The 17661-nt window shown below is 36.7% G+C and overlaps 1 protein-coding gene and 1 long non-coding RNA gene across 2 annotated transcripts; both read left to right on the top strand.

Annotated features, from left to right (window-relative positions):
• Nucleotides 1-9110: 9110 nt before the first annotated feature.
• Nucleotides 9111-9575, top strand: LOC147497056 (uncharacterized). Its single transcript, XM_086562744.1, has one exon. The coding sequence runs from the start codon at nt 9111-9113 to the stop codon at nt 9573-9575; it is 465 nt and encodes a 154-aa protein (XP_086418870.1).
• Nucleotides 9576-14029: 4454 nt separating this feature from the next.
• Nucleotides 14030-15275, top strand: LOC147497057 (uncharacterized). The gene is made up of 3 exons (XR_015197147.1): nt 14030-14255; nt 14627-14703; nt 14839-15275. It is a non-coding gene; the product is annotated as an uncharacterized LOC147497057 (long non-coding RNA).
• Nucleotides 15276-17661: the final 2386 nt, after the last annotated feature.

The raw sequence follows: 17661 nt of genomic DNA on the forward strand, positions 1-17661 counted from the left end.
GTAGTAACTGAGTTGACATGTTCATGGAGGTGATCAGTACTAGAAGTTGTCCCAATGTGGCATACATCTTCACTCTTCAATATTGGTTCTAATAAGCTAGGTTGAGTGGCTTGTGTCTTTACAGGCAAAGCAATGGTGAGTTTGTCGACCTTAGCCTCTAGAGACTCCATTCTAGAACATTGACTTGCCTGAGATTGCTGGAGATTGAGCTGAGACTGTGCAATAAGCTCTAGAACACTTTCAAACTTCTGATTTTTTCGTGATAGCAAAGTAATTGCATTCTCCAGTTCAAGGTCTTGCATAATTTCTCCTAGGATCGTGCAATAGCTCTCCACTTGTATTAGAATTTTGTTGAGAGTATAATTGTGTTGTTGAGGACCAACCGTGAAACTTGACTTGTCGTGGAATATAACTTTGATCTTGAGAACACTGGGGTCCAAAGATTCTGTCTCCAATAATTAACTTGAAAGTTATTACCACCTTGGTTGGGCCTCTCGAAATGAATTTATATTGTACTCTCCAACCGATGCATGTTGATAGTAACTAGGACATTCTAGAGTTGCATGAGAAGTGTCCGAACAGACTTCGCAGATTGGCTAGCTTGCATGGTCGGGAGAGATTTAGCTTGAAACTTGTTGAACTTGGAGGGATTCATAGAGAACTGATTAAATTTCTTACTCAGAGTTTCAATGCTGGTGGCCAGGCTGGCCAATGTAGACTTCAGTTCTTGATCTGATTGTTCATGTGCTTGGTAGCCAAATTGCTTTGACTCCCCCTCCATGCTAGCGACATCCTCGTTGCTAGTAGTCCACTGTTGTGTTTCTTCAGCTAAATTCTCGAGAAAGTTGTAAGCTTCCTCTCCATCCATCGATGTAAACTTGCCTTTGTGCATTGACTGTATCATCTGCTTGTTCATCATCGAGAGTCCTCGATAGAAAAAATGAGCAAGTGTGCTCTTATCGTATCCATGATGTGGACATGAGACTAGCAGATTATTGAATTTCTCCCAGCTTTGATGATATTCTTCAGTCACCTTCCCTTTGAAATTGTTGATGGCTTGCTGCATGGCATCTGTCTTCTGGGGTGGGTAGAACTTGTTCATAAACTTTGTTCTCAACTTCTCCCAGTTGTCTATTGAATTGATCTACCGTGGCAGTTAACTATTCGGGATGTTTTTACCTTCGAGTGAGAGTGGGAACAGAATGATTTTGATACTCTCATCCCTGATATTCTGGTTCTTGAAAGTTCTGAGGACTGATAGAAATTTGTTCATGTGAACATAAGGCTGAACATTGTCTGAACCGTTGAACTTTGGAAGCATAGAGATTACTGATGCTCTAAGCTCAAACTGGTTAGCTTCTGTTTCTGGAAAAACAATACTGCTGGGTGGGTCTCCAATGATTGGCGAATAGAAATCGCTCAACTTCTTCCTCTGTTGTGCTTGCATGGGTGGGATAGCTTTAGGATTATTGGTGTCCAAAACACCTCCATCATTGCGTGCGTGCATTATATCAATCCTGTCTTGTATTCTTGCTATGCGAAGATGATGAAAACTATCCTATTATGCTTGAATGCAATTAAACTAATATGCAACTATTCTAAATTATACTAATATGCAAAACTACTTTCCTTCAACTTGGTTGGGCTTTGCAGCTAGTATCTCGCCCGTTGTCTAAAGCTGTCTCTTCTAGGGTTATGGTGAATCACTTGGATTGCTTAAGTACCACGTCCCACAGACGATAGTCCGTTTGTCAAGATTCAGACAAGAAACACTAGAGTTTGATATTTCACTGTGTTGGCTTACAACTTCAATTGTTGAAAAGATCCTAAATGCAATTATATTAGAAAGTAATAAAACTAAACTAATTATGATGCAACTAAACTAAGAATGAAATAAAAAGAATGAAGATTCGACTAACCTGGATGGTAGATCTTGTCTTTGAGATGTCCTTCAAGCTTCTCTCTTTCTCAAAAAGATGGATGATACGGTTAAAATTGCCTTAAAATCCAAACTTCTAATCTTGAAAGAAAACGTTAAACATAAACAACTTAAACCGGCAGCGGCGCCATTTGACACTGCCTCTTTTTTGTGTGTGTAAATGTGTATGGGTGATGTAGATAGATGATGGTCGTTGAACAAATAGAAGCATATCAAAACCTAATTATCTCTCAATAAGTAAAGGATGAGTAGGGTATCGTTCCACTTTTAAGTGTATGGTTATATGAAGGACAGGACTGGAAAGGGGGTTTGAGGGATTAAAAACTATGATTATAGATATTGTAGATTCTAATGCTAAACTAAACTAAACTAACTAAACTTATACTAAAGCTAAGAATTGGAAATAAGGAGAGAATATGAGAGAGATAGATTCAAGAGATTCAAATCCACCAATGCTTTTGATTCAATGACTTTTTGCTTCATGTTGTTCTCCAAGTAGACTACAATCGGGCAATCGAAAAGAGTGCCGATGCCTTTTGGGTGAAACATCGTTAAACAATTAACTCTACTTAAGGTTGTTCCTATATTCATGTTACTAGTATCTTCTTTCCTTTTATGTGAGCTTGGGCAGCTATTCAATGAATCACCATCTAAGGCAAACACAAGGAATACTTCCCTTACTCTAAAACACTACACAATTAGAAGAAAATTAGAGAATAATAGTATAATATTCAATTACAATAAATAAAACTCTATTCTAGCATTATATTCAATTGCAATAAATAAAAGCATGTTACTAGCAAATATTCAATTACAATAAATAAAACCCTAAACTAGCATGATATTCAATTGTAATAAATAAAAACCTTAATCTATACTTCCATCCCCTGGTGTGGGCAATGGAACTAATAACTAAAAACATAAAGAACTAACCTGATTGAAGAACACCATAAACCAGAAGAATCATTAAACCTTAAGCACCGGCTTCATCTCCTCCCTTGAAGGAGAAGATTAGCCTTCCATATAGAAGGAGGAACACGAAGAACGAGAAGAAGAAGAGTTGAAGAACATAAAACTAGAAAGACTAATTTATTAAGACTCTCTACCTCAAGTTCTGGAGACAAGAATATAAGTGAATTGGCCCTTTACATGAGGCACTTGGGTCCTCTATTTATAGGGGTTACAATGAGCTCTAGAAGCATTCCAAACCGTCATTTGTTTCCTAATACAAATAGACTTCTTTCAGAGTCCAACTTCGTCTTCAAAACTGAGAAGGAATTGGCTACATTAATTCGATTCATGCGTCGGACTCATTATCCATGCATCTCAGACTCAAGAAATGTGCGGACTCACGATCTATGCGTCCCAGACGCAAGCATTGAGTCTAGACTCACGATCCATGAGTCTCAGACTCAGAAGTCTATTTTCCCTCTTTTGCTCCATCCTTCTATCCTCTTTTGCGGGCTTTGGTCCAAGCAACGAATCCTTTGGCCTTGGGCTTCCAAATAGGCTTTAAAATAGGTCCAAGTCACATCTTTAATAGCTCCAATTCCTTGGCCTTCTCCATGATTGTCCACGGGCCTCCCATGTGATCCTTAATGCTCCGAATTGCTCCGTTTTACCCCATTTTCTCTAATATTCTACAAAACTCTCTTTTTTACCTGTAGAATCTTAAAACACAACTTATAAACACTATTAGTCCACTAAGATGGCTAAACAAGAGGCATAATCGAGGGTTAAATAGCACTTTTTGAGCACTTATCATTTGGCTGTGGGTTCCAAGTCCAATATTGTTGCTAAGGGTAAGGTTTACGTGGAGCTTGGACCAGAGACTAAGTTGCACAATGTTCCCTTAGGGCCAAACAATGCACGCGTATCAGTAGATAAGATTTTGGGAGGTAAAAATCATGTTGCTCTTCCTATACCATTTCGCGATGAGCTGGTAATTTTGAAAGATGCTCTTGGATCACAAGTTGCTTGGCCAAAGCACTTAGTATTGAAAGGCATTGAGGTAATTTCATTAAGTTTTAATTTATTTTGAAGTACTTTAAAATATTTTTTGTGTGTCTAGTTTTTTTTTTTAGTTCTAAATATTCTCACCTAAAATTTGTTGAAGACCAAAAAGGCTAATTCTCCGATACCAGCAAAAAATTCTAAAAAGGAAAATGCTGAAGTAGCAAGTCATGCACCAGTACGAAATCATACATTGGATCTTGGAAAGGTGAATACTAATGCTCGAATCCCTGTTTTATGTTATATTTGCAATTAACCCATTATGACTTTACAATTCATCTTAGGGCCGGAGTTGCAGTTTGGCTGTGGATTTCAAATCCAATGTTATTGCTAAGGGTATAGTCTACGAGAAGCTTGGACCAGAAACTAAGTTGCACAATGTTCCCTTAGGGCAATACAACTTACATGTAGCAGTTGGGAAGATTTTGGAAGATAAAGAACAAGCTCTTCTTCCTGTACCAGTTGGTGATAAGTTGAAATTTGTGGAAGACGCTATTGGATCACACGTTGCTTGGCCCAGGGAATTAGTGGTGAAAGCCAACCAAGTAAAAATATCGATGATTGTAAATTTATAAGAATCCCCCTTTAGGATCTGACCTCTCCCTTTCTCTGTCTAGCTCCCTCTATTTATACATTTCTCTCTTCTAATCCACCTCATGATCCTTACACAACTCAACATTCCACCTCCAATTTGTGTGGATGTGCATCTGGCACTTCTGCTCCCGACGTACACATAGGCCATAACACAGCCCACTACGGGCCATAACACAGCCCACTGCAGGACACTTCAAGCCACTGCCGGCCACCTACAAACCACTTCCAAATCACGTACACATAGGCCATGTTGCGACCACCCTTGCTAGACATGACATTATAATTTTTTATGCTTATCATTTATTCTTCGGTTTCTGAATCAAGAAAAAATAGGGCAACCGAGTAAAAGTAAAGGTGAAAAAACTAAGTCAGCTGGCCACAGCAAAGGAAGCGATCTATGCACTTCCTTTGGTGCCATGATTGGTACAATTATTCAAAGTGGTCTACTTAAGTTTCCATATGGACAAGAATTATTCGGAGAGAACATAGAGTTTTCATACATAGAGACAAATGATGTGAAGGATGTTTGTAATCTTGAATCTGTCGAGTCTCCTTGTATGGTTGCATATATGAGGTGATAAAACTTACGTTGTTACTAACTATTTTATTGAATGTTTACTGCGCTTATAAAATGAGTTGTGTTTTCACATTTCAGATGCTTGTATGAGAAATTTGTGTGTTCTAGAGATGGATATTTGTTTGTCAACTCGGTTTTCTTTAGTGTTGCGGATTCAAAAGAAAAATCTAAACTTGTTCTTGTTAGATTGAGGGAAGCAAACATGAATGAAATTGTTTTCATTCCTTACAACCCATGGTATGGACATATATTATATTGGTTTTGTTGAACTCATATTTGGTTACAAGTACATATTAAATGCTAGTTAATAACTTGTTTGGTTTTAGCTTCCATTGGATTGTGATTGTCATCGACTTGTCTAGTATGGATGTTTATTGGTTGGATTCGATTTACATGGTAAATGCACGGTGACATGGAAATCATTGTCAACACGCACGTAACTATTTCCATACGCATTTATTGTATATACTTTTTTATTATATATGTAGACTTTTTATTTCTTATATTGACATTAATTGCTTAATTTTTTAACTTGAAGTGCGTTGATAGCTTTAAAAGGGATCCAAGTGAATAGAAGTTCTCAAAAACCATGTTGGCACCACATCAAGGTAACCGATTACAGTTACTATTTTTTTTTTTTTTTTTTTATAAGCAAGCAAGGTTGTTTGAGAGGTCCCCTACCCCTTTTCATTAATAATTGTAAAAATTGTATTACATCCTGACATACACTTTCCCTATAGCATCATCATAAACTATTTTCTTTATATCCTCAGAAAATGAGCTAGGGATAACTTTTATGTATCTTGCATCGGGTACATTACTTGCTAAAGCATCAGCTAATTTATTACATTCTCTATAAACATGTCTTATAGAAAACATTTCCATTTGACCCATAAGTTCCAATGCATCTGTAAGCTTCCTTGCTTGCCATGGGGTGTTGCTCCTGTTTTTAGTGAAGGAGATAACATTTGTAGAGTTTGTCCTTGCCTCCAACAGCTGTCCCACCAAAAAGATGTTTGGAGTCAATGCCCAACTTATTCTTCCCTCAAAGAAAACACACGCTTAGTTGAGCGGAGTTGTAGTCTCCAAAGAGACCTCCCTCACTCACTGACTTCCTTACAACTGGAAGAACTGGACACGAAATTGCCTATGTAGTACGCAGAAAAAATTGTACCCTGACATCACAGTTAACTAACATGACAGCAGTAGGAACCACATTCAGGCAAGGAAACCCGACAACCAACTAGCCCGAGACTGAAGAGACTACACTAGAAGACCAAGGGCCTTACAGAATAAGGACTCATAGCTTCCCCTTTACCACATATGTTATCCATACCCAAGCCGGAGAGCACGCCATCTCTTCTAAGCTAAGACGACTGCCCTCAGGTACTTGACTGAACAAGGTCAACTCCGCAACTTACAGTAGATTGAATGAGTGGTTCGTTATACCACTGATACTGCCTTAACAGCTACTTGTGTGGAGCTTCTCGGCTCATCACCTTTACGTTCTCGAACTATAGCAACCTTTTCCACAGTAGTGAGATATCCCCTAGTAGTTCCATACCTCGGCACGAGATATTCATCCAATCGGACCTACCAGGGAAAAGGACTCGCACAACCCGGCTGTGTGTCTTAACACCAAAAGTAAGGATGACAAGAGTTCCTGCCTAAGTGTCAAACCAATATCCGATCAACGGACTTTGACGCCTTTGGAATACACCTCTCAAAACGAGAGGAAACTAATCCATCCGATCTACATTACATAGACCACTGGTCAAAATCACTGCGTAGGACCCTTTCAAACCTGCTATCCCTGTAGATTGAGCTAATAAATTACATGCAGGTTATTGATAACACCCTAGCCAAGAACCCTTTGTAGAACTCTTGAATGACTCGGAGACCAGAAAGAGTAAACATGATCCATCCTTAGGTTAGGTACTTCTCTGATTGGTTTATTCCTTGCAGAACAGGAAATGTGAGGATCGCTTACCTGACGCTTTCTTCTGGTATAAAGAAAGACAAGGGACACACGAAACAAGATAACTATTCGCTACCAAAAGTCTTCCCCGTCTCCTGAATCAAGAGAGGATCACATAACATTATTGGCTGGCACCTTTGGGAACTTTTTCGGTTCCCGTAGGTATGCTTTCCTTGGAAGGCGCAGAACCAAGCATAGCTTCCATTTGCAGCTTCAAAAGCATAACTGCAGTATATACTTGTGAATAGTCTTTTCTGCCAGTGAGTTTCAGTCCAGGAGGAAGAGTAGTCCGACAGTCTCTAAAATCACAAGTTGCCCACTCACAAAGGAAAAAAATAGAACACACCAGTGACAAGCTGACTGTACCTATCCACTTCAAGGATGCTCGTAAGCAAGGACTAACTTCAGCAATCCAGACTTCCTTACCACCACTATCACAAAGATCCTCAAAGAGATAACTATAAGCCTCTCTAACATCTCCCACAATCAAAGCTTTATCCAGAGTATGTACAGCTTTAGCTAGCCACACCACTACCTTGAGCTCCATGGCTTACAACCTTGACAAGATTGTCCACACGTTTCTGAAGAGACGAAACAGGTTCATCGAAGGATAAGAACTTACAAAGAACTGGTCGATACAGGCCCTGCAATTCTTATTGTGAAACCCTTGCCTCCGATTATGCTTTTTCTATTTAGAACTAAATTGTTGTGAAAATACAATTTTGCCCCTAATAAGTAATTTGCCCCTTAATTCAATTTGATATTTTTGCACCCTTAATTCAATTTGATATTTTTGCAGGGCCCTCTGCAACCAGATGGTAAACAATGTGGTATTCATGCAATGCGCTTTATGTGAGACATAACGAGCGATCCTTCTCTTTTTCCATTGAAAGTAAATAAAATACCTCATATTTTAACTTAATTTATGCTTTTGATATCTTTAGCAACTGTGTTTTTAACTTTTTTTTTTCTCTATTTTGCAAAATATTAAACTTGTTTCTTATATTCTAGATAAAAAATCTTAACAATAAAAAGGCCTTCACCGACAAGGAAATAAATGAAGTTCGAATGTATTTTGTTATGTTCATCCAAGAATGTATTATGAACTATCCTCAAGATGAAGATGGACCATAAGGCTGAAGACATATATGTGGGTGATTGAATTTGATGAGATTAGGTTATTTTTTCATTTGGATTTGGATTAGGCTGATTATATTTATATGAATTAGATTGGAAATGTGTTATTTATTTCATTACGTTTTACGATTAAGTACAAATATATATTGGTTATCCAATGGAATTGGAATGTTTCAATGAAATTAGCAATATATATGTGTTATTTGAAATTTAATGGATCATATTCAGATATGTAGTTTATTCAGGTGTATAGTTTATTGCAGGTCCCCAATTTTGGGGGTTTTTATATATATTCACGTTTTTATTTTTATTTTTAATAAAAAAAATATATATATACATATCATTGTTTTACCCAAACCGTCATGACTAATGGTACTTTTTATGACCGTTAAAAAGGATGAATGCATAACCGTTTATTTAAAACCGTCACAAATCATATCATTTGTTGTGACGGTTTTTGAGCAGTTGTTACCGTTTTTATGGTAGAGAGAGGCTAGTCTGGAACAAATATTTGTGACGGTTTTAGGAAAAAAAATAAATGACTCTCACTCCGTCACGGTTTTGGAAAAAAAAAAACCTTCACAAAAGACTTTTTGTGACTGTTTTTAACAATGATATAAAGCCTTTTTTCGTGCTTAACAATCTTCCAGTAGATATAGCGCGCCCGCGCCTCGAGTCAAGTACACTGCACCGTTTGTTTTGTTCCTATTTAGAAACTTATAATATCTATATAAACAATTGTAATCTCCTTAGAAATCAATCAAGTAAATATTCTCAAATCTCTCTCTCTCTAATTTATCATGGTATCAGCCTAATTTCGATCCAAATCCTAACCCTAACCACTCTAAACTTCCATCTCCTCTCAATTCTCAATGGCTGACGCCTTAAACACCAATAATGACTCTCCTCCAGGTTCTGATGATCCTTTATTTGTCCACCACTCAGATAGTCCCACGACTATTCTCGTCTTTCCTCTGTTATCTGGTGACAATTATCCGACTTGGTTACGATCTATTTCTAGTGCCCTTCAAGCAAAGAATAAGTTTGGTTTTGTCGATGGCTCTGTCACCTCTCCCACTACTCCCAAAGAAAAATCCAAGTGGCCGCGATGTGATGACCTCGTTGCTTTATGGATTCTCAATTCTATTACTCCAGATATCCGTGGAAGCATCCTCTATGCCGACTCTGCTTCCAAAATCTGGAAAGATCTAGGTGACTGTTTTTCACAAACTAATGCACCCAAGGTCTTTCAACTGAAGGATTCTGTCACTCTTATCAAACAAGACAATCGTGCGGTATCTATTTACTTCACTTTACTTAAATCTTTATGGGATTAATTAAGTTCTTTGTCTACTATGCCTGTTTGTATTTGTGGTCATGCATCTATTTTTGCCAAAGAGGTTGAAGATGGTCGTTCTATGAAATTCATGCAAGGCCTAGATGCTCGTTTTCACTCCATTCGCAGTCAAATTCTCTTAATTGATCATTTTCCTCGTATGTCCAAGATTTATTGTTTAGTCCGACAGGAAGAGAAGCAACAAGAGATTCATGCACTCTTTCTTCCTTTTGCTCCAAATGCTGCTGCCTTGAGTACCCACTTCCAAAAGACCAATTGGGCTTCTTCTTCCAAATTAGGCCTGTCTAAACCTCCACAAAGCAACACACTGGTTCGCAACAGCCTCGAGCGCGTCGCCCTCAGATACAAGGCAACCAGAGTGTGCACGCACTCGTTCATTCTGCAACCACTGTAACCGAGTTGGACATCATATTGGTACATGTTACAAACTGCACAGTTATCCACCTAAGCCTGCTCAAGCCAATTCGGTTAGAACAGACTCCAATTCTCCTATTTTCTCCATAAAACAACACAACTAACTTCTTAGTTTGCTTGATTCAGGTAGTACCTCTTCACAGGCAAGCCTGACAGGTATATCTCTCTCTTGTGTTTTTCTAAATCCATATGGATCATTGACTCTGGTGCTACTAATCATGTATGTCCATCATTACATCTGTTTTCTCATTATCATACTTGTTTAACACATTCTACTCTTAAACTTTTGGATGGAACATACCATTTAATTACTCATGTTGGTAATGTTATTCTCTCCCCTCTATTGTATCTTGACAATGTTCTGTTTGTTCCCACCTTTCATTTTAACTTGCTTTCCATTAGTAAACTAGTCAAATCTCACCCTATCTCTGTCACGTTCACTAATGATTCTTGCCTTTTTCAGGACCAGTTATCGAAGAAGAAGATTGGATTAGGACGGCATAATGGGGGACTCTACCATCTCCAACTAGCTTCCGTTTGCTCATCCCATAACTCCACCACCAATAATTTATGGCATTATCGCTTAGGACATCTCTCTTCCATGCCTTTGCAGATTTTAGCTAAGCAGTTTCCTTTCATTTCTAGTTCCAATAATGCTACTTGTAATGTATGTCCGCAAGCTAAGCAAACACGTTTATCTTTTTCTCATAGTTCAATAAAAACTATTAGACCTTTCCAAATGATCATTGTGACATTTGGGGTCCTTTTCATTTACCATCCTATTCCAATGCTCGTTTTTTTCTTAACTATTGTCGATGATTTTAGTCGTGCTACATGGATTTATCTTATGACTGTAAAATCTGAAACTGCCATGCATTTACAATCTTTTTTTGTCATGGTTCATACTCAATTTCATTCACTCATATCTAGCCATAGCAACATTGATGAACATTTTCATGAAATCCAAGTCCTTCGATCCGACAATGGATCCGAATTTATATCCCATAACATGCAACAATTTTTTTCAAAATATGGGGTTATCCACCAACGTAGTTGCGTTGCTACTCCCCAACAAAGCGTTGTTTTTGAAAGAAAACATCGTCACTTACTCAACGTTGCACGAGTGTTACGTTTTCAAGCTCATCTCCCATTATCTTTCTGGGGTGAATGCATTCTCACCGTAAGCTATCTTATTAACAAAATTCCTAGCACCTTGTTAAATGACAAATCACTTCATGAACTTTTATTTTCAACACCTCCCACTCTTATCCATATTCATGTTTTTTGTTGTTTATATTTTGCTCACAACCACTACAAGAAAATGAACTTTTGCCCACAGATGCCCGATATTTTTTGCCACGGTTATGAACCTTTGCTGATTCGCCCACTATTATTGACCAAAGGTAATAATTTTTTCATCCGTAGGTCTACTTACGGGTACGTTTTCTCTGGCTGTAGATTCACACCAACGCTTTTTGACCGTGGGTTAAGGGATCGTAAATTGGGTGAGTAGACCACAGTTGCTTGACTTGCTTCCCCATCACTTGTTTAACTTTACAAAACAAAAACAAAGAAACCGTCAATTTTCTACTTCCCCACCACCGCTCCCCACAATTAGCCACTTGCTCTTTTTTTTTTTTTTTTTTTTTTTTTTCACTCTTTCTTCTTCTCACATCTCAACAAGATAATGAAATCAAAAAAATAATTTATTTCAAGCACCGATTTTTTTGTGTATGGTTTTATTTGACAAAAAATTTCAATTTTAATTTTCTTAGGATTTACAAGCTTTGTTTCTCTTCACTACTCAAAGACACATTTTTTTTTCCTTCAATGTCTTAACTTGGAATCATTGCTGACCGAAACCCAGGTCAATTTATTTTCTTCAAAGGTTTTCATATTCATTTATTTTACTCTTCTACTTAAAGATTGTAGATTTGCCTTTCTAGTGTTTATTGTACGTGTTAATTACTATGTTTCCATATGTTAATAATAGACAATTGATAAAGTAAGGTTGGGATTTCAGTGTTTGAATAACTAATTGGATTTGTCACTGCTGGGGTTTCAAGCTAGTGTATAAATCTGTAGATTTGGGTAAGTTTGGGTAAGTGGGTTTCACATACTGAAAATTTATTTGTTTCTATAAGGTCTAATTGTTGATGAATAAGGCCTAAGAAATTTTTTTGTTTGTAGAGATGTAACTATAATAATTGGGCTGAGTTTGGTCTTCTTTGACTGCATAAGGTCTCGAGTTTCAGGTGTGTATGAGATTGGTTCCTTCCACTGCTTTAAGTTTTCCAAGTCTTCATTGTTTGTTAGTAACATAAACTGATAATTAGTACAAGGAGAAACATATAATGCATTATTCAGTTAGCTCTGATATACATTTTATTTTTGTTAATCAACACTTGTAAAAACTACTTTTGTAATATTTGAAATAATTAAACTGGGTTGAGAATCGATGCTCGATGATGTAGAACTCAGAACACCATCTAGATCATTAGTTCACTTCCATAATACCCTTATGTATATCAATTATAAGAAGTTTGGTAATTTGAGAACGGCGGTGATAAAAAATGTCTAGGTCTTGGACTTGTGTTCCTTTAGAGAGATATTATAACTCGTCTAATGCAGTGACTCTGATTTTATCGGGTCAAAAGCTGGATTAATGCCCTGAGCTTGTATCAAGTAGGTAAAGTCTAATTGCTACTTAATCCATATTTTCTTTTGCTTTCATAGATGTTTTCCATGGACTGCCGAGAAATACATTGGAGTTATTAAAGGCATATATAAAGAGAGATATCATGGAGTTTTGTGTGTGTGTGTGTGTGTCTTCATTTAATTGTATTTCTCAAAATCTAAGAATTATGTGACCTGGGACATGGGTTTGTGTTAGAATCATTTATTGCTATTTTTACACTCACTTTCCACTTAGAGAAATTGACACTGCTCTGTGTCCTCTAATATGTGATTTCTTTTCTTTATTCTTGGCTAGATCGATGTGATGTCTTTGTCATTTACAAGGATTAGGATAAACAGGTTTGGACAAGACTCAGTTAACTACCTTTAGTTATGACAAAGAAATCACAGAGACGTCTTGTGCAAAGATGAAAGAGGTCCCCAGTCAGTAGTATGTCGCTTGATCAGTATTTTTGACTTCCGCCAAAGGGCTTCCACTCACAAATTCATGTCGATAGAAGGCATGGCAAGAGCAGTGCACCCCGTTGGTAAGAGATCTGTTTTGAATTTGTAAGAGATGTGACAGTTTCTTTTAAGTTAAGTAGTGTCTGAGTTGGAAGTTTAGGATTCACCCTTGATCATACCGAATGGTATTTTTAATTTTATGTTGCTATATAGATCGTGTGTCTTTTAATCTTTTGGAATATGAACTATCTTATGTGATTTAACAGTATTCTCTCTCTCTAGAATAAGCTTATTTTATTCTTTGTTCATGATATGTTTGTTATTAGTTCACGATAGGCTTATTATAGTTTAGATGGTAATTCAAGACTAGTCATTTATTAGTGCCTTGCATTACTCTTTATATGTCAAGAAATTGAATCCTATACATCTGTCTACAGTTTTACAAATATAAATATGGAAGAGTAGCTGATATTTTACGAAAACCCCCAAGAAATCGAGTGATTTCTATGGTTGATGTAGATGAATGTTAACAAATATAAAATTCCATTAGAAATGTATGCAAACCCATTTAGAAATACGAGCTCTTATAGGCTGTATAGGGTAATTTCCTGTTTGAGTAATCATCAAGTCCCGTTGTGCTATACTTAAAGAGCATTTAAATATTTTATCGGGCACCAGTGAGTAATAGTTTATTTATAGTTGACAGTCATGTAGATTCCTTAATCCCGCTTTTTAACTTAAAATGGAAGTTACTATAATTTGTAGGAGAAAGCATGATTAGACGCACCTCCATATCATATTTATTCAGTCATTCAAGGTACCGATTTGCAGTTGATAAAGACTAAACATTGTTGCTGCGTTACATCTCTTTTCCAGTCCGAAACTTGATTACTATAGTTTTGTCCGTTGTTAATTGTCGGAGTGTTGCAAAAATCCTATTTTAGTCAATTTTGGTATATCATTGCAATCATAAGCAATTATCTTCACGAGTTGGTCTGTTGATTTTCCTTTTGCAGGTACTGCCCCTTCAAAGAGTAGACTTAAGTTATTGAATAAGATTGATGAAAAGCATCAAGGAAGTGATGCAGATGTTGAAAACTATTATGTAAGTTCAGATTTTGATAACATGTTTTTTTCTAGGTCTTAGGTCAACAAGGTGCATGTAGGCTTTACTTCTATTTTGATTAGCACCATTTGATTAAGATAAATTACTGAATAGATCACTCTTTAGTTTTATACACGAATTTCTACTTTGGTTTGCATTTCCTAGTTAATTTGCTTAGTTGTAACTAGTTACCGACTTTCCTTTTTCTAAGCATTTGAGTGCGCACATATTACAAGCATTGGGTCATTCAGGCCTAAGAAAATCATTGGGCTGCTTGAGTTTTGAAAGGTTAATAACTATAAGACGTCCTTCCAAATATTTGTAGAGAATCTGTTCATTGAGCCATTTTTCTCATTTGTGCTTTAGCGCAGGTTACGAAAATGCTAGTGGTGAATGGGGGGAACATCATCAATACTTTACGGCTGAGAATATGGAAATTGGATCTCCTGTAAGTACAAATCCTTCCCTTGTATATTCCAGTATTCTTGTTTCTCTTTAAGTATCACTAAAGTCTTCTTTTATTTGACATGTTTAAGGGCATTTACAATGATAACCCATCTCTCGTGTTTCACAACATGTACAGGTACAATCCTCAAATGCCGTTTGAAGTTTAGGCTTTCAAGGGGTATGGCTATACTGCCGAGGATTGGGTATTAAGAATTACTTCATTATCGGGAGCGTTCAATGGCACTACTAGGACCTATTTAGATGGGATGTAGTGAGTGATGTTTGCTTCTAATATGTTTTTCCTATTGAGATTTTATTAGGAACTTCCCTAATCTTTGTAAATATGTTAGGCTAGAAGATGGAAGATCCTTGAGACCATTGTCTGCTACAGTTATGTCGCTTAGGCATCATAATTTATGATTGGCTTGATATATCTTGGTTCAAGACACTACGGCTTTGGGTCCGACTACTTCAACTTATATATTTGTTTGTTTCTTTGATTTTCATGGTTCGTGCTTGTATAAAAAATTATACGCGGTGTTTAACATTAACTTGCATGTATGGATAGTTAACTTTTATATACCTAGCATGCTTGTTTTCGAGATCTTGGTTAATTCAATCAATCCTTGGCTTTGCGAGCTTTCTTTTATAGATCTTTTGGGATAAGTAATGAGGTGTAGGATGGTTATGGTGATTGGTGGTTATTTGTATTCAGATTTTGGGTTTAATCTCCCTGCTACTTAAATGGTTTCACAAAAACCCCCTCTAACCGAACACATGCGTAAAACCTCCCTATTATTTAAAACATAACATTAAAGCCAAAACAGACCAAAATACCCCTGTAAAAACCGGGCTGATGTCATCAATCTTTACTTAAAATTTCGATTTAAGGACAAACCGGGTTGACGTCATCCTATGTAAATTTGTATTTACATATGACAATATAAAATTACATAGTGTTTTTAACCTATTTAAATTTAAATTTTCATATGAAATTTTTTTTCATAAGAAAATTTATATTTATATTTACATATGAAAATTCATATTTACATAACCTGTGTCACCTGTCAGATGTCAGAAAAAATGTGTAAGAAAAAATGTCTATGAAATTTCATACTTGCATATGTAAATTTGTATGCACATATGTAATTTCATATTTGCATATGTAAATTCATATTTCCATAACCCGTGTCACATGATTAGAACTCAAATGTCAAAAAAACGTCTATAAAAATTCAGTGACTGTACATATAGTTTTACAAAATGTGTCTATATAACATCAAAATGAGCGATAAATGGAGCAGCGCCACCAAGGCCAGCCGGACGACGAGAAAGAGGAGTTTGAACAGGTTCTACAACAGGTAGAATTTCAGGGTTCCTATTTAAACCAGAATCGTGCAATTCCCCAATTGAAGGAGACTCTTCTTTCTTTTGTTTATCCTGAATTTCCAGCACTTTAGGCTCCTTGACCACATCCTGACTACTAGAGCCTTCATCAATGTTCACACTGGCGTCGGGAACATGTAAGTTACGGGAATCTTTTACTTCCGATTCAGCTACATCTGAAGTATCAGGCTGTCTATTCTTAATTTCTCTCTCTATCTCTTCATCAGCAGAAAAAGAGATAGCATTGGTTACACATTTTTCTGTTTTCGAGTCCGAATCTCTTCCTTAACAAAGGTATCCACATGAGCAGCAGTCTGTCTCAGTTCACAAGTCTGGTCACTTTCAAAGATCTTCTCTCTAGACTCAATCCCTTCGAAAGAGACAATATCATTAGAACCAACAAAATGAAATAGTACCAGAAGAGCATCACCATGTACTGTTATTACTAGATCAGATATGTCTTCCGGATCCCTTGCTACAAGCAGTCAACATTTGGAATTAGCCAAGAAGCATCAAATTTTCGATTAACTAAAATCTTTCTGAGCAACCGCTAAATAAGGGACTGATTATTGCAAAGAAAAGTAAAACAGATTAACGGTCTGTGAATAAGAAATTTGTCATGGCATGTCAGAAGTGGAAGAGTCACTGGGAGCAGATTGGACCCTAAGGATCTCCTATTTAAAAAACAAAATCTACCTTAGACATCCCAAATCAGTTTCTTTCTTGTCCATAGTAAAATCATGCATCAAAATTTTTGAGCATCACACAGGAGTACAGGACAAATCACTTATCTAAGATAGAGGTTTACAAATCTTGCAATCAGAAAATTTTAATCCAAAGAACCAATTCTCAAATACATACCTTAGTATGAACTGCCAAGCTACTAACTGCCAATATTGGAGATCCATCGGCATCACATGCAAAGTCAACAATCGATCCCGACAGATAACCCTGATATTTCTGCAAGTAAAAAAGGATGGAGGAACAATTCTATAATTATAACGTTTAAGCATATGGACAATATATCAACTGATTACCCTTCAACAAAGCCCACAATAAATGCTTACAAAAGCATTCACACATAAAATTAGATTCTCTACTGTAGCCTTTGTCTTTATGAACACAAATTCGAATACCATCATAACCAGCCTCACAACCTTACCAAAGTTTCTCACTCACTCAACAATCGCCTTCACAATCACCACCTACTCTATCTGCTATATGCGATGACGGTATGTAAAAATGAGTTGCCCAGCCCCCTAACACTACAATCAGTGGCGGAGCCAAGAAATTGAGTGAGGTTGAGCCAACCCCAACCCAACCAAGCATAAAAAAAAAAACTCATTTTTAAAACTAATTATTTACAACTCTTATTTGAAATTATTATTTGTCACACAAAATGAAAGGAATCAAAACTGAATGCCAGTGCAAATCTCTAGACTCATTAGTATTATTATGTACTAATGTCTAGATATTTTATGAATAATTTCAACAATTCTTGTGCATCTACATTTCTTATTTTTTAATTCTCTTAGGTGTTTTAGATATGATTAGGTTTTACTAATGTCACATA

The sequence above is a fragment of the Coptis chinensis genome, chromosome 5 (assembly GCF_015680905.1).
Source record: "Coptis chinensis isolate HL-2020 chromosome 5, ASM1568090v1, whole genome shotgun sequence".
In the NCBI taxonomy this organism is placed as follows: Eukaryota; Viridiplantae; Streptophyta; class Magnoliopsida; order Ranunculales; family Ranunculaceae; genus Coptis; species Coptis chinensis.

Bases quoted from the DNA above. Each gene is read 5' to 3' on its own strand.
- LOC147497056 (XM_086562744.1), top strand. From the start codon at position 9,111: ATGGCTGACGCCTTAAACACCAATAATGACTCTCCTCCAGGTTCTGAT.